General features: G+C 42.3%; 1 protein-coding gene across 1 annotated transcript; it reads left to right on the top strand.

Annotated features, from left to right (window-relative positions):
• The first annotated feature begins 1,630 nt into the window (after nucleotides 1-1,630).
• Nucleotides 1,631-20,886, top strand: LOC148013127 (receptor-like serine/threonine-protein kinase ALE2). The gene is made up of 9 exons (XM_087668650.1): nucleotides 1,631-2,906; nucleotides 5,794-5,946; nucleotides 6,079-6,759; nucleotides 7,226-7,339; nucleotides 7,414-7,785; nucleotides 7,868-8,155; nucleotides 18,675-19,064; nucleotides 19,184-19,427; nucleotides 19,537-20,886. The coding sequence occupies exons 1-9, from the start codon at nucleotides 2,819-2,821 to the stop codon at nucleotides 20,276-20,278; spliced, it is 3,072 nt and encodes a 1,023-aa protein (XP_087524776.1). The 5' UTR covers nucleotides 1,631-2,818; the 3' UTR covers nucleotides 20,279-20,886.
• The last annotated feature ends 2,074 nt before the right edge of the window (nucleotides 20,887-22,960 follow it).

The raw sequence follows: 22,960 nt of genomic DNA, 5'->3' as shown, positions 1-22,960 counted from the left end.
AGTTCTATTGCACATTGTCTCTAGATTTAGGTTGCAATGTGAGCTCAATGTGAGAGTTTTGTGCCATCACTACTTTGCCATCCATCTTGACTCCTCTTTGTGATGAGTTGTGGAGTTTTGTAGCTAGCCTATGGTATCCATAGGAAGCTCCTTGTTATTCTTTTGTGGAATATTATGCCATTGCCTTCTCACCATCATCTAGCCTAGGGCATCTATGTGACATCCTCATTGTTTTTGTGCATAGTATCATTGGTGGTGCCACACTTAGGCACTTTCCAAGACTTTTAAGAGTCAAGCATAGGTTGCCAATCAATGGGATTTCATTGCGTTCAAAAGGTGGGTGCTCTATCAATTGCACAAGAGTCCTAATATTCATGGAGTGAAATTCAAGTGTGCCATCCACACCATATGTGAACTATGATGACACATCCATGCAAAATTTGCCTACATGGAAAACATCTTAGGAGGAAAAAAAGGATATTGGAGCTCCCTTGCCTTTTTACCTCTAGTTGGGATGGGATTCTAAGAGTTGGACATGGCAACAACTTGCATAATTAGCTACCTTACTGTCCACCTAGCCTAGGGTATGGATTGGAAGCTCCTCTTTCTCCTTTGAATGTGGTAGAATCTATGAGCAAGCATAATGGATCTCCATGCCTCCATTATCCCCTATTGTGATAAGACTTTTAAGAGTTGTGTGTGGCATCATGTTGTGTGACTGGGTGACTTGGTTACACACCAAATGATGCACGCCCAACCCTTGCCTAGAGTGGGGGTATGGAATTTTTGAATTTGTGTGTAGGCATTGGCACAAAGCCTTTACATAGCAAAATGACACATTTTCAAAAGCAAAAAATAATATGCTTATAATTTTTTTGATTAGTTGCAAATGCAAAAAGTACACCCTTGTCCATCACTTTACAAACTAGGCCAGGGAGACTCCCCATCCAAAAGTGGGCAGGGAGTTCACCGGTTTAAAAGGTAAACAAAAGGTCATGTCCTCTCCAGTGTGTAAAGAATTACAAACGTCCAACCCTTAAAAAAGAACTTTGATTGGTTAATACTTGCAAAGTGGGTGTCCCCCATTTGGTGTGTAACTAGCCTAGGGTATCCATGGGAAGCTCCTCTTTCTCCTTTGAGTGTGGTAGAATTGTTGTGTGAGAAGTGTTGGAAGTGATTAGAGAGGTGAAAAAATAAGCAAAGCCCTCTACAATTCTAGAAATATTGAGAAAATATTGCTATTCTCTTGTCCTCCCACAAGGTCCATAGGGTGACTACATATGAACAAGGATGTCGGAGCTCCATTGTTTTGTTAACTCTAGTTGGGATGGGATTCTAAGCACTGACGGGCATGGTAGCAACTTGGGTTGTTAACTATCTCACCATTCATCTAGCCTAGGGTATGGATGAGAAGCTCCTCTTTCTCCTTGGAGTGTGGTAGAATTTATGAGCAAGGATATGGGAGCTTGAGTCGCGTGTGGCACCACCTTGTGTGATTGGGTGCCCTAGCATCCATCTAGGCCGGGGTATCCATGGGAAGCTCCTCTTCTCCTTTGAGTGTGGTAGAATTGTTGTTTTTTTGAAAAGTGTTGAAGTGAGCCTATGAGCAACTGCCTTTCCCTTCCACCACACTCGGACAGTTTCTATGTCATCAATCCTCTCTCTCTCTTTCTCTCTCTCTCTCTCTGTGCTGTGAACCAGCTCTCTCTCTCTCTCTTCCCTGCTCTCTAATTTCATATTCTCTTCCTCTCGCTCTGTGCAGCCATGCCCTGTTCTGCTTCTTCTTCTCCAGCGTCTTGTTACAGGCTAGAGCTTTTGTTTTTCCAGTAGCTCCAGCAGTAATAGTAGCTGTCCTTAGGAGCTTTCTCATCTGACAGCGCACTTGTTATTAAAGGCCCTGCCTCATCTCTCTCTCTCTCTCTCTCTCTCTCTCTCTTCCCGGTTCTCTCCTACCCCCAACCTTAGCTCCCCTGTCAGCGGAACCATAGCTTGCTACTTCCTTCCTTCCTCCCTCCTCCTCCTCCTCCTCCTCCTCCTCCTCCTCCTTCTCCTTCTCGGGTAAAGCTACCATACCCTCCCTACCAACCTTCTCCCAAAATCTCGTTTTTGTTACTTTTGTTCTGCCAAATTTTTTGGGACGAGAGATTCATCTGTTCCTCTTTGGCAGCCATGACGCCTCTTCGCTTCTCCTTCCACCTGCACAGCGTAGTATTCCTGAGCTACATTTTCCAATGTTCATCCCGGAAAAGCCCCTTCTACTATTATTAGCCACCATCTGTTATATAGCTCTTGTGTTGTCGAGATTTACCAATGTTTGCTCACCATTTGCCAGGTAGCTCTTGCGCGGGGAGATTTAACTCTCTGTCATGTCAAGATGCCAGTGAGGGAATGTGGTGTCGTTGCTTAAGCAGGTACAGATCAGGGACAGTCTCAGCAGCTTTGGAGCTCAGATTGGGACATCTATCTGTAATATTGGGAGTCACAAAGCAGATGCTAGTTCAGCAGGTGTAATGCTGTCCTGTAACTAAGGGTTTCCCATATTTAACGCAGAAGACATCGTTTTTGGTCCTCAGACATCGCAGATAATCAAGCAGGAAAGGTCAGCTTGCTGAAGACATTGTTTTCCTTCTCTCAGATTCACTGCTGCAGGAAATGGGCACTGGCGAAGAGCCTTCAAGTAATGCTTTGCAGTATAGGACCTTCTTCCAATGCTGCTCCAACACTCTGGAACCAACTTTAGAGAATGCATATTTGGACCAAGATAGGCAGGTGTTTATATTGGCCTTCTGAAGAAAAAATGGGTGATTTTTAGTTTGCCATGTATTCGCACAGGGATTTTCATAGGATGGTCCCTCTGCTTCAGCTTCTGCTGCTGGTTTTGTTGACATCTCAAATATCTAGCCATGGTATGAGACTGGCTTCTTCATCTCTCTTCTGATCATAATGCCTGTTCGTGTGATGTATAGTGGTCTTGCACATGGCCCTTGATCGATCATTTTCTGGTTTCATCCTTTCGACTGTACATGGTCTCAAAAATGTATTTTCTAGTTATGAGTGATGTATGTAGCCTTGGAATAATGTACACGGACTCAATTGTGTGCAAAGCCTTTCCAACTGCATATTTTATAACTTCAAACCCCCCAAACCTTTTAAGAAAGTTGAGCGAGCTGCATTTCTTGTTTATCGGGAGAAGAGCATGTCCCTGGATTGAGCTGATTGTGCAAAAGCAAAACTGGAGCATGTAAAATACTTGTTTACAAGCGATTGGATGTGCTATGAAGTATCAGATATAAGGACATAAACAGTGAAGCGGCTTCCAGAAAATTTGTGGCACTGCATTTGCATTTGAATTGGTTTATTTCAGGGAGTAAGCTGATTAGCTGAGTTTCTCTGCTTTTTTGCTAATGCCTTAGACTGAGGTCGATTCTATCTTTACTTTCGATTTTCAGCCGGTGAGAACTAGAAACTGAGAGTGCAGTGGAATGTACTTTGAGGGCTGTCTGGCTGTTGCTACCCTCTTGCCCTGCTTCTCTTCTAAGTTGATTTATTGTGGTGATGGGCCTTAGTTGGAAAGGAAAATACTGAGCCCTGAGCTCTTTGGAGATGTACATGTAGAGTTACTTGATCTAGTTTCTTTACCTGTCTTGCTACCTTTCTTGTGAGTTTAGTTCTAAGTGAGTTTTGTGGATTTGGCTAAGTGTTCAGTTTCGTAGCAGGAGGCCAAGACCTCAGACCTCCATTTTTGTTTTTGTTCATCCTTCTCTTTTGACGTCTTCAAGATGGCATGGATGTCATGATGAGGATGACGATGCAGAGGATGAAGGACATGATGGAGTAAGCTGCTGCCATGACAAATAAGCTAGAGGAGCAAGCTGCTATCATCACACCCAAGGGAGGTGCAAGCTACAGTTGACAGAGCAGCAATTGACCCCCATATTTCTCTTCGCACCCAAAAGTTTCTTGTGTCATGTTTTTACTAGAGTTGTCGAAGGTGACATGAAGGACATGAGATGAGGATGATCATGCAAGAATGAATGATGTGATGGAACAAGCTGTTGCCATGACAATCAAGATACAGACTAAGCTGCTCAGATTAGACAGGTCACAGTTGAGAAGATAGCATCTGTTGCACTAAAGTCCCTTATTTGATACGATCTGCTTGCTGATTCTTGTAAGCCACAAGTCCTGTTTGGTACCTGCGGAAAAACTGTTTCAATGGATAGACCTCCTCTGAACCAGGGATAACGGCCAGAACCTCTCTCTCATCACTTCTTTCTCCTCCCTTAGGTTGCTTTTGTTGGTGAACTGGTTTCAGCTTCTTTGGTGTTCCTATTCCTACTGTTGTGTGAGAGTGTGCCCCCTTCTTTCACCCCTTCTGCACTGCTGCTGTGATGTTCAATTGTGATCAATGGATCTCACTCACCCCTTTTGCTTATAATGAGTGGGCCTTCTGTCTCTTTGGACAGCACCCCTGTCCCCTCAAAGATTGTGAGAGCCTAGAGGGCAAGCTCCATCACCTCCAAAAAGTAGCAGAATGAGCTTGCTAAGTTGTGGGATGGAATGCTTACTGAAGTCCACGGTTTGAAAATTGTTTTGCCATAATAGATCATCTATGAACATCTAGTCATTTTTTATGGTCATGATTAGATGCGTGTAGTCACATATAAGTGACCTTTTGGTATTCAGGGTGCTTTGTTCTACTAAATTGGTGAAACTGCTGAAGCAGAATTGAGACACTGCCCCCTTCGTCTCTGTGAAGCGACTTTCAAAGAATGAGACAGAATGTGTATCTGCCGGTTGTTCTGGAGCACTTCACATATGTTCATTCGTCTCTGTGAAGCAACTTTCAAAGAATGAGACAGAATGTGTATCTGCCGGTTGTTCTGGAGCACTTCACATATGTTCATGGAAGACCTCCCTGATCCGCCTCCACTTTACTGGAAAAGTCCCCACCTTCTGAGCAAAAGGACCTCAGGATTGAGCTCATCATTAGGTCACAGCACCTTGTTGAGCTCCTCATGGCATGGCTTAGTGCTCACATAGATATAGGCGAGCTCAAGTGTCAGGTCAAGGGGTTACTTTAGATCGCATCATTCAGGAACATTGTATATAATGATTTGAATCTCATAGGTTAGTTTTGGCCTTTGGCAGACGCTAATCTAGCTTCTCTCTCTCTCTCTCTCTCTCTCTCTCTCTGTCTCTCAAATTTTTTGTCAAAACAGCTCATTTTGACATTTCCAATGTCTGACGTTTAGAGTCTTCTAGCTATGCCCCTTATATGCTACCTCCAAGTTTACACACCATTTGTTTTGGTCAGGCCCACTGTGAGTTTTGGTCTGTACACTATCTTTGCTCATTATTTACCTTACAATGTTCCCAGGCTGTTTCTGATCCTAGTCCCTGTTTTATATAGAAGTCCAGGTATTATTTTTCATTATGATTAGCATCCATGCTTATTCTGTTCTCTATTCATAGAGATGTAATAAAAAGTTTGTGATTTGGCTCTATATCCTGGATGTCTAAAAGTGCAATAATCACTGCCCATTCTTAGGACCCACTGCCTTTCATGCCATATGAATATTATATGATGTATCTTTGAGAGTTTGGCACTTTGAATATGGGTTGTGTCTAGTTTATTGTCACTCTATGTTACTGCAGTTCTGATGGACAACAGTGCACTTGGGTTGTGTGTTTTTCTTCATATCTATTTAATAACTTTTGAATAGTGGTAATATGTAAGAACTTGTTCTGCTAGCTTTGTAGCTTGCTCAGGTCCTGTCATATTTAATGCAGAGGAGTACGCCATTGTTGATCATTGGAGAAGTGGTCATCTTGAACCAAACCAGGGGTCGGAATCTTCTGGAGCTAAAATGGACCTTGTAAACGAAGATCAAGGGCATGGGGAGGAAATCATGAAGATGTCAGTAATTCAGCCAAGTTTTCAAGGTAGCTATTTTGATACGTGTATGTGTGACTCTCACTCTTATTTGGTGCTGTCAAAGAAGAGGTGCTGTAGATTACCAGGTTGTGGTGCAAAACCAGCCTCAGGGTCTCCTTATTCTCCTTGTTTGCGTACAGTCATTTGGCCTGGCCTGAATATGTTGACAAGAAAGTCATCTGCACAGCGAGGTCTCTTTACTCTCCTCGAGGACACACACATCATGGCAGGGAGCTACTCAGAAAAACAGCGAGTAGGTAGCCAGAAAGAAGTCAAGCAGACAGCTCCAGCTGTGTCTCCAGCAATACCCTCTCCACATTCAAATCACCATCACTATGTTGGTTCGAGTGTGCACCACCATCCTTATGGCAGAGTTCCAGCATTGCCACCTCCAGATTCTCAAAGTATTCCAAAACATTATCACAAGCTGGCCCCACTACGGTCCCATCCCCTGTCCCCACCGCCACCTTCACCTCCACCTCCACCCCCACCCCCACCCCCACCCCCACCCCCACCCCCACCCCCACCTCCACATCAACCTACACCTACACCTCCACCTACACATCCACCTCGATTCCCATCCCCACCTCCCACTTCTCATGGGCTGCACAATGGACACAAGGGCAACTCATCTGCACCTCCAAAACCCTCACCGGCATTGCACAAAATGCATCATCACAGACATCATTATGCTTCCCCTCTTTCTCCACCTGCAGGAAGCCCCCCTCCTTCATCACCCTCACACCTGTCTCGACCTCCGCCACATAAAGGAGGAAGCCATTCTTCAAATTCTCCTCATGGCCATCCTTCTCCACCAGCAGGTAAGCTTACTGCGCCTTTCCATTTTTCAGACAATTTGAAAAAGCATCTTTCATATTTGTGGATTAAAATGGTGTCATAAGCAGCACCGAAGTTTTTGACTTTTGAACAAGCAGCTGTATGACATTTTTTGTAGTGCATGTTTGATGTGTTCAATTCAAACATAAGGTTTCAAATCAGCAGAATCAGCCATGTTCTGAATGGCATTCCTCCTACTCTGTCTGTTGAAGGAGGATATGCATCCTTTGTAAAACTTGATAGTTATTCAGGATGCTAGTACTTGTGAATTTTTTGCTGCTGATGCTGCCAAAGACTTAAGATCTTGGCCAGGAGCTCATTGGCTAAGTTCTAGAAAATTATGTTTGTTTCTGGCACTGACTTTGCTCAAGCCTGTCCCTTTGTCTTCCCAGTGTGTTCTTCCTCCATTCATCCAATCCTTATTCAACACTTCCTTCTTGTTGAGTTCAGGCAATAACGTGGCTCCTCCAAAGAGTCCTGTACCGGTTCTGTCTCCGAGGAGGACCCCTCCTCCTCCAAGTGCCGCTTCACCTGTAGTTTTGCCTCCACCGCCGCCAACTGAAGGTATAAGGTATCAAGCATAAAAAAGCAATTCACTATTCTGCCCCAACACACATCTAAAAACCTTGTTTTTGCAGATTGTGGTGAAATTGTCTGCGCTACTCCTCTCACAAAAACTCCTTTCCTGTCACCTTGTGGATGTGTACACCCGATTCAGGTTCAGATTGAGCTGAGTGCCCCTCTCTATGCTCTGTTCCCCTTAATCTCTGTTTTGGCAGCAGAGATTGCCAATGGTACGGTGCTTGCCCCTAATCAGGTGGAAGTCATGGGAGCTAATGCTGACAGTCAGAACTCAGATAACTCAATTGTGGATATTAATTTGGTTCCCTTAGACCCAGAATTTGACAACTTGACAGCACTGCTTATTTTCCAAAAATTCTGGAACCATGAAATTATTCTAAACTCAACTCTTTTTGGAAACTATAGCGTGGTCTATGTCCACTATCCAGGTGTGTTGCACTGTTTTCTGCTATCTGCTCTATGTGATTAGTTTGGTTATCAATAATTGAGCATTCAAGTTGTCATCTACAGGCCTTCCTGCCTCACCTCCTAGTCAGACTAACATTGGAGGACAAGGATCAGCAAACGGGCCTTACAATGAACAGCCTCTTGGAGTAAATGTCAACAAAAAGTCTCATAAGCTGGGTGTTGGCACCATTGCCGTGATTGCATTGTCTTCAGCTATTGCCCTAGTCATCCTAATTGGAGCAGTTTGGCTTGTTATGTTGAAGTTCAGCCATCGCCCTGTCCCTGCTACTGCCTCTGCTGCAGCTACTGCTGCTGAGCCTGGGCTACTGTCTGCAAGGACCAAACGATCAGGTATGTTTGTATGTATCTCTGTGATAGTGGTACGCAGGCGTGTGTCTTTCTGAGAGATGTATATGAATGTGTGTTTCTTTGTGATGGAGAGGTTTGCATGCGTGTATCTTTTTGTACGAGGAAAAAAGAAGAGAGAGTGCTATTCAAGAGAGAGTGCTATTCAACTGTCTTCAGAAGGTGAAAAGCCCTGTGAGACACTGCAAAGATCATACATTGCTGGTCTGGAGACTCAATAAATTTGAGAGGCCCAAACTCATATGTAAACGAGCAATGGTATCCACCTTCTATCTCATAGAGAGACAGCCCCCACATTCAAAAAAATAAAAGAGACCCTTAAGAAGTTTTGTTTTGTGACCCTGTTTTACAAAATGAAATAAAATGTTTCAGATGTGCAAGGTTTTGCGTTTTGGTATGGTGAAACACATTTTTTGGTTAGTATGGGCAGCCTGTTGAAATCACCACATGGCAACTGGCAGCATCCAGTCGGCCAGCAAATCTGGCGACTTGGTTACTTTTGGTCCCACTTGCAGCCTATTTGCTTGTCCCAGTCAGTGTGGTCACCATCATTGTACCCTGATCTGTACGGAGAGAGAGTGAGGTTCCAGCACGGCAGTTCCCATTGTACATATTTGTTTCAGATTTTCAGTCTTTAGCACTCTCACTTTTTAAGCTCTCTCTCTCTCTCTCTCTCTGTGCATTCATTTCTTTCACTCAGCCTGTGCATTTGCTTCTGCAACACTGCACTTTGATATGGTATCAGAGTAGTGAAGGGCTGATCTAAGGTGGACAGATCTAAATAGGACTTTCAGTGTGATCCAAAGGCTGCATTTGTAAGAACAGTGCCCGAAGTGCTGCAAAAAGCTGAATTTTCAGCCTTTGGAGCATATTTGAGTTTTATTGCCTTCAGTGGTAAAATAACCTTAGAGTTTGAATGAAGTCAGTCCTAGCTGGTTGCATTTTGAAGTGAGAGGTGAACTACCCAGCAAGTGCAAGCAATTCAAGGCGGGACAAGGAGTGGATTTTGAGGCTATCATGGAGTGCAAGATCCTTGTCCTACTGGCGCCTCCCCAAGATTAGAAGCTCGATGGTGATAACTTTAGCATCTAGAAGGTGACGGTGAAGGCTATCCTAGAGTCCTACAATCTTGTGGACCTCATGACTGAAGCAATTGACCATATGATGATCAAAGATTCTTCAACCCTTTCTCACTTTGAGCAACGGCATTGGAGAAGGCGTAGACACATTGTGACAAACTGAATGCACACATTTGTTTGATCATATTCCTCTCATGCAAATCAATAGTCATTGCCCATGTGAAGCATATGATGGGTGCATGACATATATGGCTGCACTTGGAGAAGCTATAGAATAGGATAACACCTGTGAAGATGCAGTGCAGATGTGGGCTTTGGATCCGAACAAGTTCACGTCGATGAAGGTGTTAGCAGATTTGTCAGTACATGAGTGAGCATGTGCATGTTCAAGTGGGCTGGACACTTTATTTCTAGACGTGATGTGGTCTGCCTATCTTAGGCACCTGATTTGATGGCCGACTGCTCATTTATTGTGGTTGACCTGTATTTATTGGCCCTAGATTTATGGTTGACCAGTTCATGTTTATGGCTTATTTACAGGCTATTGCTTCCTCCTCCTCAGTGATTCAGTATACACCATACAAGTTTTGTTGGAGAGAGAGGGATCCGATGCCAATGCCCACATAGCTGGTGGCTCACTGTTGTTTCTGTACTGACATTTGTCTTCGTATATGGATTCCATTTTCCAAGCATTCTTCTTTGAGTTCTTTTGTAGTGTTCTTTTCTTTGTAGTATTTCTCTTTTCTCCTCTCTTGTGTTGTGTAGTCTATTAGACCAGATTCCGTCGCTTCCATCGTTGCATCCACTTTTGACATGGCAACAGATGTCCATGTTAGGTCCTGAAATGTTGATGTTTTTTGCTGCAGGTTTGCATTTTACACTGTTTGTTGCTGATTGAACTTGTCTTGCATTGTTGCAACTGATTGACAGCTCGGGCAACCTTATTTTGTGCCAGGGCCTATTAACCTATCCCACTCTCTGTCAAATAGCTGAGGGCAGTCAGGCTTCCCAATGGGCCGAGGCCCTCTTGGAGCTTGTCTTCACCGAATAGTGTAATTTGATGTGTCAGGAATCCTTTAAGGGGAGTAAGTGTACTGTCTATAATGCTTATTGTAGATGATTATAGCAGAATGGCTTGGGCATATTTTTGAAGCTAAAATCATGGGACTTTTCGAACTTTTTAGACTGGTTTATCTAGGAATAAAAACTTGGGAGGAAGGTGAAAGTACTCAGAGATGACAAAGGCATGGAATTTATCTCCAACCAAATGGCTCACTTCTTTGTGGATCAAGGGATCCATCAAGAATTTGCCAATACCAATACCCCATCTAAGAACGGAATGTGGTTGATATGACACTAACAAGGTTGGAGCATTGAAAGGTGCACTAGGTCCTTTGGGCAGAGGCTGTAGCAACAACTGTTTGTATCTATAACTGATCACCCATGTCAGCTGTGTTGGAGCATTGAAAGGTGCACTAGGTCCTTTGGGCAGAGGCTGTAGCAACAATTGTTCGTATCTATAACTGATCACCCATGTCAGCAGTTCTCAGCATGATGCCTTTGGAGGAGTATTTTGGTTCTGAGCTTGGTGTACCTTATTTTAGGATAACATTGATTTACAACAATTTCCAGCAAGCAATTAAGAAAAAAAGATGATTGTTCAAAAATTCAATTCTTAATCACTTTGTGCTAGAATGTCCTCAAGAAATTGAGTTGAGCCGACACTTGTTTGGCCCCAAAATGTTGGCTCCTCTTGTGGTATTTCTTTTCACATTAATTCCAAAAATCTTGTTGTACAATTGAGTTTTGTCTTGAATTCCTTGGAAAGATATCATGTCTTGCCTCTAACTCAAGAGATACGCCATCGAGTTTCCCTCTTTCTCTATTGACCGAGCAAATTCTCTTACAACATTTGTAGATCTTGTTGCTCTCTGTAACCAGCAATCATAAAATCCAATTTACCCCTTGATTCCACTGTCCACAATTAGGGAAGCCCAAATTGAATCCTCCTCTAGTTGCATGCAAACCAGCCATCTTGTAGACCTCTAGAATTTGACCCATTTTACTGTCCTGTCGTTGAATTATATCATCAACCTTCCTCAGTTATCGAGCATGCATGCATGTATCCCAATGCAGCTATGCGAACCCTAACCTTGCTGGTTTCAGACTGAGATCAGCAATGCCCAGTTATCAACACATCAGATTTAAATCTGAGGCTCAAATCTCCAATTTTTGTCTGCAGATTGCACATACATGTGACCAAAAATGAGAGTATATCTCTGATTTTCAGCTCTGAAACAATGACCATCATCAATTTCCAGCCTAAGATAGTAATCAGCATCATCGATCCTTGATTTGCCCATTGTTTCTAAATGTTCGGGGAGCAAAATTGGGTCTTTCACAATTGCGTGCAGGTCACCCTTGCTGTAGAACACCAAATCTATTTAAATGTGTTGGCAACAATCCTTTGTGCATGATTGAGATTTCCTGATCTCAACTTTGCTGAGGGGGAAGAGATAAGCAGCAGATTAGGGAAATTCTCAAACTTTCCCTGGAGAGGAATGCTTGTACAACAGTGGCTCCTGTTCCTAGCCCCAAAAAGCACTCAGATCAGGTTATCTTGCTGTAATTAGGGTTTTTCTTCTGTCTAGTCCTCCAAAATCTGGTTAATAACTGTCAGTTGCTCCAAAATGTGCACCAGCTATGTATTGCCCCAAAATTGATCTCCACAGCCTTCTCTAAGAGCCTTGCATGGTCCAAAAGCCATAGCAGAATGGGAGAGAACAACTCAACATGGAAGATACAATTGCATGCAGCTCAAAACTCTACCAAACTTGACATTTGGTGAATTTCCATTTTTACTTTGGCTGCCTCATTTTAAATAGCAATAAATGCTGCCCAATCTCAACTTAAAATTTCCAACCTCTTTGAACTTGAAAGTGTTACAACTTTCTGCAAACCTTAGTCTAGGATATTAATCACTTAATTCACTAGTGCACGTGACATTGAAAATCATTTTGAAGGTATTTAATGTCCTTGATCAATATTTGATTGAGGTATCCCATGGTTACATGTTCACAACAACTTCTACCAATATCCTCCTTACTCAAGCTAGGATTATTTGTCATCGTGACACACATTCAACTTAATCTCACATTTGTACCTCACATGTGCACAACTTAAGTGTCCAAAGATAATTAGGTCAAATTCATGTCCTTGTGATATATTCCAAGAGTGGATCTCCCATGTAAGACAAGGCTTTGCAAGCTTAGATTCACGCGATTTTGTCATTGTGGTGTAGAGAGAGAGAGAGCGAGAGAGGTGTCTTCTAGAGGCCAAATCAAGATGTCCTGTAAAGGCCAAAGCAACCTAAAGAATAGATCAAATATTGAAGGGGAGAATGCGCAATGGAAGTGTAAGATAGAAGCAAGAGTAGCAATGTTTAGAGTAAGAGAGAGTAAACGCAGAGATATAGGTGTACCGGATTGTGATGGTGCACAAGGAATAAAGAATGTATTTATATGTTAGGGTATAAAAAGGGTGTGTTCACGCTTGTATAACTTTATATACGGAGGCGAAGGGACTATACACCCAACAATCTTCCACTTAAAGGTTCGAAGTGGTACCTTTAAGTTGACCAACTCCCACTGATCGGATGTAATGCTCACGTTGAGCCTTTGCAAGACTCTTAGTGAGAACATCTGTAGGCTTATCTTGGGTTTTGATCTTAGCTAGTGCGACAAGACCATTATCCAAGACTTGTTGAATGAAGTGATGTCGTACATCTATGTGTTTGGTATGTGCATGGAACATGGCATTCTTAGCCAAACATATTGCTCTGTGGCTATCACAACCAAGCACTCGAGTACATGAAGAACGACAAATATCTTTGATCAGATGGCCAAGCCAAATAGCTTCCTTAGAAGCTTTGGTGGCTGAAATATATTAAGCCTTTGTAGTACTCAATGCCACAATTTTTTGCAACCTTGAACACCAAGAGATAGCCCCACCAGCCAAAGTAAAGACATACCCATTGGTAGACATACCTAGCCTTTGTAGTACTCAGCACCACAATTTTTTGCAACCTTGAACACCAAGAGATAGCCCCACCGACCAAAGTAAAGACATACCCACTAGTAGATTTCCTAGTGTCAAGATCTCCTGCCATGACCGAATCACAAAATTCCGACAACTCTAGTGTATCCTTTCCATAGCATATACAATTCTCTTCTGTACCTTTCAAGTATCTGAAGATACATTTCATTGCTTTCCAATGTTGCTTGCTAGGGTTAGACATGAATTTACTAACAATTCCCACTGCATCAACAATGTTAGGGCAAGTTCCAACCATAGCATACATCAAAGATCCATAAGATGATGCATAAGGTATGCCCTTCATAGCTCTAGTAGCTGTATCATCCTTTGGGCAATTTGCTAAGCTTTGTATGTGGTGGTAAAGGTACACCAAGAGGCTTAGCATCAAGCATATTAAATCTATCAAGTACTTTGCTAATGTACTTGTCCCGTGAGAGAAACAATAAATGTTGCCCTCTATCTCTTTTAATGTGCATGTCCAAAATGTGTTCAACTGCCCCTAAATCTTTCATTGAGAAGGCTGAACTCAGTTGCGTTTTAAGAGCATTCAAAGTACTTTTATACTTTTTTGCAATCAGCATGTCATCCCCATATAAGACCAGCACAATATGGCTTCGATCATAAGGCTTTTTAGTGTAGAAGTAGTGATTTGCATGATTGTGTTTAAACCCATGTTGAGGATGAAGGTATCAAACTTTCTGTCCCACTGTTTAGGGGCTTGTTTCAGCCCATATAAGTTGTGTTTCAGCTTACAAACCAAATGCTATTTCCTTGAAATACCAAAACCTTCGGGTTGTTTTATATACAACTCTTCATCTAGGTCAACATGAAGAAAAACAGTCTTCACATCCATTTGATCCAACTCTAAATCCAAGGATGCAGTGAAAGCAAACAAAACACGGAGCATAGTTATCTTCATCCCTAGCGAAAAGACCTCTTGGAAATCTATGCCTTTCTTTTGTGTATAGCCCTTAGCAACCAACCGTGCCTTGCACTTGGGCTTCCCATCAATACTTTTCACCTTGTAAACCTATTTGTTAGGGATAGCTTTCCTATCCTTGGGCAAAGGTACAAAATCCCATGTGTTATTTGCATACAGAGACTTCATCTCTTCCTGCATAGCAGGCTTCCACTTTCTCTTGTTTTCACATGATTGTGCCTCTCTAAATGTCAATGGCTCATCTCCATTAGTCAACAAAGTGCAATCCAAAGATGGTTGAAACCTTTGTGGTTGCCTTTTGGCACGTGTAGACTTTCTTACCCAAAGATTTGTATTGTTAGGCAATGGACCTAAATCCTTAGGTATGTGTACACCATCTCCTGTTGGGGCTGATTTTTAGCATTTCCTTGTTGCTGTAACTTGTTTTCAGCGTGTTCTTCTTGCTCTCCTATTCTATCTTGTGCATCTATTTGCTGTCCATTATCTTATGGATGTAGCACAATGGGTTGTTGCTCATTTTCAGCATCAAAAGGAACAAAATCTTCAGCTAATGGCTGTTGAATGGCTGGTTGTTCATGTTTAAATTTGACTTCTTTTTGTCAAGGTCACCTTGTGTAGCATGTTTCTGCAACTTTGCCTGATTAAATACTATGTCTCGGCTATGTCCTATCTTCCTGTCCTAAGGAACGCCATTTGATGCAGGATTATAAGGACATGTTAACTCTTTCTTAATGCCATGCATCTCACAAAACTTTTTGAACTTATTAGAAACATACTCTTTCCCATTATCCGTTCTTATAGCTTTTAACTTAAGCCCTTTTTGTGTGGTAACAAAAGCATGAAACCTTTTAAAAACATCCAAAACTTCCTTTTTGCTCTTTAACACTTACACCCATGACTTTCTATTGAAATTATGAATAAAAGTGACAAAGTATCATGTATCCCCATATGAATAAATAGGCATAGTGCACACGTCAGAGTGTACTAAATTAAGAGCATTGAACTTCTTAATGACACCAAAGTAATAATGAGACTTCACATGTTTTCCATATATGCAATCATTACAAAATTTGAGAGACCAGAGCCTTTACATCAAATCTCCCTAAAGAGGAGAGAACTTGAAATCAAATCTCCCTGATGAGGAGAGAACCTGAAGGCCTTTTTGGCTCATATGGCCAAGTCTTTTGTCCCAAAGTTTCATCTGTGAATGAACTTCAACCACAACAAAAAAACTTGCCAGGTAATGCTTTACAATGCAAATAACACAAAGTCCCCCTTTTGCTGCCTTCAACAATCAGCATAGAGTCCTTGTGGACCTTTTGAGATCCACCACCAAAGTTTGTAAAATACCCTCTTGCATCAAGTTGCTCAATTGATAGTAGACTTTAATTCTTTATGCTAGGTACATATTTGACATCCTGTAAAATCAACTCGTAGCCGTTTTCAAGGACCAAGTGAATGGTACCTACATCCTCTATCTCATATGCATAGTTGTTACTCAAATAAACCTTGCCTAGGCAATCTGCAGTGTATGTAGAAAATGACTCCAAAGAGGGAGTGACATAAAAAGAGGCACCGCTGTTCACTTTCCATGATTGGGACAGCTCATCATGGGCAAAAAGTAATGCATCAATCACTTTCTTTTTGGTGATGTGCATATTACTTGTTGTTGCCATAACATCTACATCATTGCATGAGACTGCAATAAGTATCTCTTTAGTGTCAGGAAGTTCTTCAATGGCCATAGTAGATGCAACATTTGCCTTTGTAACTTCTTTTGAGGAAGAGCTGTCATCATCTTTCTTGTCATCCTTCCTTTTCTTTCCTTGTTGTTTTGTTCTTTCTTGCTCTTTCTTGTAGTACCAGCAATCAGGCTTTTTATACCCTTTATGCCCACACTGATAGCAAGTAACATTCTGTTGTTTGCCCACTCCTACTTTTACCTTTATTTGTTGCATTAACCCTCTTTTGTGACTTGCCTCTAAGATGATAGGCTGAACCATTGCTTTCTCCACTAGACTTTCTTACGATCTCCTCATTGAGGATAGAGCCCCTAACACCATCAAAGGTTAAGGTAGTGTTGTTGCTAAGTGAAACAACCAAAGCCTCCTAGCTATTAGGCAAAGTCTTCAACAAGAAAATAGCCTTTAGTTTATCATTGAATGATTTCAGTGATAAACTGAAGAGCTATAAACTAGAGTCTTGCAATTGACTCAAAATCCCTGTGAAAGCACTCAAATGCTTAGATGCTGGCTTGGACTCATCCCACTCCATGTTCACAAGCTTGCGCATGAGATGCATTTGATTTATCGGAGTTGTATTTTCGTAAGTATTCATTAACTTTTTCCATATAGCATAAGCTGTATCAAGATGCTTAATGTTTGTAAGTACATAATCAAATACAACAATTTTAATGTATGCAATGGCCTTCTTGTTGAGTCTAGCCCAAGCCTCATCTGTCATAGCTGTAGGCTTAGTTTCCAAGGGATCATCATCACGGTCCTTGAGAAACAAAATGCATGCATCTTGTCCTTTCATAAATCAAAGCCAGTGCCATCAAACCTCTTGATTTCAAGGAGGGATTTAGTGTCATTGCTACTAGAAGCATTAGTTGCCATTTTTCAGCAATGCACCAAAAAACCAATGCTGCAATTAATGATAGCAAATAAGAAGCTGAATATCCAACTAATTTTAGCCCAAAATTTCAGGAAGCAAGAGCAAGTTTTAGTGTCATTGTGTTATTGATAGAGCCCAAATACATGTACAGGAGTAGAAAAGATGACTTTTAGTAATATATCTGAAATTTCAGCATACATTCCATGCATATATCATTGCAAGGTGACTCCCACTTCAGCAATATCACCAAAAATACATATGCAACAATCCCAGATATGCAAATGATCTCTAAGACTGCCGCACCATGAATATTCAGCAATACATTAACTCAATAGGAGCTGCCTAACATGTATCCTGCATACATATGTGCCCAAATCAACTTCTAATCCACAAATAAATAAGAAATTCTCTACAATTTCTCCAAAATCTCAAGTGGGAGATAAATAACTCAAATTACATTGCTTTCAACACTAAGATTGCTTCAGCAATGTCCCCAAAGTGCATTGCACATATCAACTTTGCCAAAATCCATAAATTTCAGCAAAGCCCCAAAATTTCACTAAGCAATCTACCTTGATTGCATTAATACAAGTTATCGAGAGCATAAAACAAGCAAATTTGGCAAAATTCCACAAAATTTTACAAAGCCCCAAATTTCTCAAGTCCAAATGTGCACCAATGTTAGTAAATTCGGCTTAGCTAAGCCGAGCAAAATTTTATTTGATACATGAAAAACCCCAAAATTTTCAAAGACGATGTGCACAATGTTTGCAATTTTCGGGTCAAATGTCATTGTTGTGCATGAACAACATCAAATCTGGGAAAGGCCCTAAATTTTTGCCATGAAATTGCTGAAAAAGCTTAACTATGCTTCCATGTGTAAACCGGGGTCTATTTTAGTGTGCCAAGTAACAAAAAACTGTGAAACAAAGTGTCGTGACCTGTAGGAGCTGTTGTGAGCTGTTCCCGTTGGTCAAAATGGATGGCCGCTTGGTCACACCAGCTGTTACTTGTTTGTTGCTTGGTCAAGGAGTTGTCGCTTGCTGAAAACTTTGTCACCTACACACACGTGAGCCATTGCTTGTTGGAAAGACTATTGCTTGCACAGTTTTAGGGCTTTGGATTAGTCGCTTGTCTGTCAGGCTGTCGCCCTGCAGAGATTTAGGGTTTCGGACTTGTTGCCTTTCTGTCAGGTACACACAAGTGCTTGGATAAAGTATCAACCTGATGTTTCTTTGTGCAAACAAGCTTGAGTTGACCCGCATGGACTTCGGGAAGTGCACACACCTTAGCCACAGCTTTGATACTAGTTTGGAGGGGAGAATGTGCAATGGAAGTGTGAGATAGAAGCGAGAGCAACAATGTTTAGAGAGAGAGTGAATGTAGAGAGAGGTGTTACTAGATTGTGATGGTGCACAAAGAATAAAGAACATACAATAAGGGTGTGTTCACATCCGTATAACTTTATCCATGGAGGTGAAGGGACTTTACACCCAACAGACACATCGTTGTTTGTATATTTCACTTGGGGTGCCAAGAGGCATAACCAAAACGAAAATATAAAAGTAAACACCAAAATAAAATCATTTTGTCTAACTAGGATGAAACTACGAGATGTCAAAATTTCCACCTAGAAACTCGTAGATTCTCAATTCTTTTCCACTTTGGGTTTTGAAACTCTGCAGTGATGGCTCTACTGCGTTGGCAGGCCACCCATGAGAGAGAGAGAGAGAGAGAGAGAGAGAGAGAGATTCATGCTACCTTTTTGAGACAGGTGGCCGCTCAATATTATCGAGTGATCTTGGCAGTTCAACTTCAATGTCATTTACTTCAAGTATGGCAACATACGCTAGCACAGCAAGAACATTCACTTTTGCAGAGCTGGACAGGGCTACTGATAAATTTCGGCCAGAAAATGTCATTGGAGAGGGTGGCTTTGGTAGAGTATATTGTGGTGTTTTGGATGATGGAACAAAGGTGGCTGTGAAAGTTCTCACAAGAGATGATCAACAAGGAGGGAAAGAATTCATTGCTGAAGTAGAGATGCTAAGTCGGCTTCATCACCGCAACTTGGTGAAGCTGATTGGCATTTGCACAGAAGAGCACAACCGCTGCCTGGTTTATGAGCTTATACCCAATGGCAGTGTGGAATCTCATCTTCATGGTACTTTTGCATTGTTATTTTTGTTTAAGCTTTATGTCAAACAACTGCATTCTAATTTTTTCAGTTCCTCTGTTTGTGGCTTGAGAATCATAGACTGAACAGAAAGTGCTGTCAAGCAGGTGTAGATAAAGAGACTTCTCCATTGGATTGGGAGGCACGCATGAAGATAGCATTGGGTGCTGCCAGGGGGCTTGCATACCTTCATGAGGATTCGAATCCCCGTGTTATTCATCGAGACTTCAAGGCGAGCAATATCCTGCTTGAGAATGATTTCAATCCCAAAGTTTCAGACTTTGGGTTGGCTAAAGCTGCTCCAGACGAAGGGAGTGGACACCTGTCTACCAGAGTAATGGGTACTTTCGGGTAAATGTTCAAGCTGTATTGGAGTTGTATTTTTTAAGAATCGAGAGTTTAAAACAAACTGATTGAGTCAAGCATTTAGCAGTATGTAATAATGATTGCCATGTCGCAGGTATGTTGCTCCAGAATATGCAATGACAGGACATCTATTGGTGAAAAGTGATGTATATAGCTATGGTGTTGTGCTGCTAGAACTTCTTACTGGAAGGAAACCGGTGGATATGTTGCAGCCCCCTGGTCAGGAGAACCTTGTGACATGGGCTCGACCCCTTCTTACAAGCAAAGAAGGGTTGGAGCTACTCGTGGATCCTGCTCTGAAGAATGCTTTCCCATTTGACAATTTGGCTAGAGTAGCAGCCATTGCTTCCATGTGTGTTCAACCAGAAGTCTCACATCGCCCTTTCATGGGTGAGGTGGTGCAGGCCCTGAAGCTAGTGTATAATGATTCTGATGTCAATAACGGGACTGGTTCCAGCAATGCAAGTCAAGGAGGGGAATCTATGGCTGATAGTGATCTCAGACCAGGACAACGGTGGCTTGACCAAAAGGCCCAATTTGCCCCAGACAGCACCTCATTCATCTCAATAGATTATGATTCAGGTCCCAGTCAAGGTGCAGAGACAGCACCTGGGAGGCCTGTCTCTGCTTCTGCAGTGCTGCATGCTTCCCCGGGCTTCCTGCGGCAGCATTCTGCTTCCCTAAGGAGACACAGCTTGTCTGGTCCTTTAAGGGCAAGCAGAAGTAAGCTAGCAAGATATAAGTTAAGGGGTGTTCAGCAAGGTAGCCTCAGTGAACATGCCGCATTTGCACGACAGTTTGGCACAGGTTTGGATAGAGATTTTTTGGAACTATGACTCCTATGGATGAGCCAGCTTTTCTTTTTGATGTCTGCTGCACTATCTGGGTGCAAGGAAAATTAACTTCCCTTGCACTATGAGTAGATCATGATGATGCTTTGGGAGTAAGTCGGTGTGGCTACAAGCAGTGAGCCAAAAAGAATGCTATGATCAAGTTTTGTGAAGCTTTGGATTGCATGATGTAGCTTGTACCGCCTCCCTTCTGATTGAGGTACATAATGTTTTTGTATTTTACAAGGCATGAGCAAGCATTGGCCATTTTCCTCAATGCTCATCGTTGCTGACATAATGATTTTACATACGACTTGGTCGAGTCAGCAGGCTGTACTGATAGCAATTCTTGGACGTTCCAGACTGATTTTTCTGCCCATCAGTCAAAACCAATTGTACATTTATTTGTAAAAGATTCACGTCCAGTTACCTGAAGATTTCTTTATTTCTCTGGGTTATTAACTCACGCATGTGTCATGTGCCGAGTTCCACTACTAGTTTTGAGTTCAACATTCCTGCACTATTTTTCGTGCAAGCTTCTGTCCAGACTCGTATAACAGAGTCAGATTATGACAAATTAATGATCTCTGTTCATTCATAAAGATGATCTTTTCAATACTGAAGCAGTACCTTGCTGTCTAATGAAATTTCAGCTTGGTGATGGTCCTTAGGGGCTTTTTATTATGTAGGTTTTTTTCTCGTTAGACCAGGATGATTGCAGGTTGGAAATTCCTGTGTTATGTCCCAATTCATCTCAAGCTCACTTATAAGCTTGCGCTTGGTGCAGGGGTAAAGATTTGCCTTGTTTGTGTGACTAAATTGCTACCATGCAAGTGTGGTCATTATGCTTCCACAGCAAAAACGTCTTGCCTAGGAAAGCTAGCGCCTGTAAGGGGCATACTTCCAGTGTCCTGTCCCCTTGAATTTGGTGCAGATCCTTCTAAGGCTTGGAAGAAAGAAACACCACAAAGGATATCCATCCATTAACTGTAAGACTGCTAGTCCAACAAGTTATTTTGCCAGAGATGTAAGGTTGGATACATGTTCATGATTTTTGGAAGCGGTCTTACAAGTACTGATATAGCACCCCTATAGAATGTTAAATTGTGTCAAAACTGAACATTACAACAGTATGTGCCTTTCACTGAGAATCAGGAATCCAACCTTGTGCTTCAACTCCACCTTTGTGGCTATACAGCCAACCATCACATCTGAAAAGGTTAAACACGACAAGTTTTCTGTATTTATCCCTTTCACTGGGCTTTAATGGTCATGCCATCTCCACCTTCAAACCGTGGTTTGTGTGATTTGTACTAAGGTGAGCAATCATCAATGATTTAAGCTATGCACTGAGCACTCTCATCATCTACTTGTAAGAGTATCTAACGTACTGTGAAGTATCAGCATTCTTAGTTAGGATCCTGCCTCCATGCATGTATAAAGAAAAGCACCGAATTATGTCCTTTGAACTTAAAACAAACTTTTAATGCAGGAAGGAGAAATTAGAATTCAGAAGTATCCGTATGATGGATTGTGATCAGTTAGCATGCAGTTCACTACCTGATCTTTGCACCATGGTGTGCTTGCAATGCGTGAATCTCTTTGGAAGCTTCTCTATTAAGTTTTTGATTTATTCAGAACAGACAACTTATGGATGTCATGCAGGTCTCGACCTGATCTTTGCCACATGATGTACTTGCAATGCTTTGAATCTTCTTTCGAAGGTCCTCTCTTGAGTTTTTGCCAAAAATAATGGTGTCTTTGTTGTGACTGTTAAATATTCAGTTTGATAACATGTAATATAGGGATGTATTGCTCAGGATGCAGTTCACTATCGGATCCTGGCAACAAGTAAACCCTCTTCCACATCAAGACACCACACCACCAACAATGTCGAGGCTTGCGAAAGGATAATCCCTCTGATAAGAACAGGAGAGTGTTGGCTTTTCTGTTATGTTGATAAAGGCTGTGTAGTTCTGCCAGCCTCTCACAAACTCTAGCCTGAGGTTCATGTGTTTGCCGAGCTAATCTTCCCACTGACATGCATGTCAACTATGAGCAAAACAAAAAGAGGGCAGCTTTATGGTAGTGCCAACCAACAATGCATGAAAAGCTGGAGCCACACACATCCGGGCCAAGGAGCTCGGCGGCCTCCTGACGTGCGTAGCGGTGTAATAAAAAACAAAAAATGTCATTAAGGCATTTGCTACGCGTGCCAGGGGAGGCTGCCACGTGGCGAGCCTCCCCCCATGCAGGCCTCTTCCTCCAAACGGCATTACAACGGGTTCAACCAAGATGGTGCACTAGCCAAGGTGGGCAAGAATGGGGGAGCTATAGAGGTCGATTTTCGAGCAGCTGTCATCAGAGACAGTGGATATGGAAGCTATTGAGAAGGCGGTCCGAGGCGAGATCAAGGCCATCTCTGACAGACGGAAGGAGCAAATCCAGGAGCATCAGAGGTTCCTGCGCCTGTCACCTTCTCCCTCCAACGGATCAAGCGCAGGCACATTGACTTCAACTCTGCGGGCTTTTTTGTTTCTTCATGGGGCCAGTCCCCTCCGAATAAGACTTTGGACGTTGGTTCTGTCGACATACTCGTCCAGAGCCACCCTCTAGCAGTTTCGGTTTGTGGGCAAAGGCTTCTTTCCTCTCATGGCATATTTGGCTCCGCGATCGAGTACAGAGGCA

This window comes from Lygodium microphyllum, chromosome 26 (genome assembly GCF_053477565.2).
Source record: "Lygodium microphyllum isolate KBCC chromosome 26, Lygodium_microphyllum_v1.1.10, whole genome shotgun sequence".
Taxonomy (NCBI): domain Eukaryota; kingdom Viridiplantae; phylum Streptophyta; class Polypodiopsida; order Schizaeales; family Lygodiaceae; genus Lygodium; species Lygodium microphyllum.
Note: the sequence above shows the minus strand (reverse complement) of the source record. Positions and strands in the feature narration are given on the sequence as shown.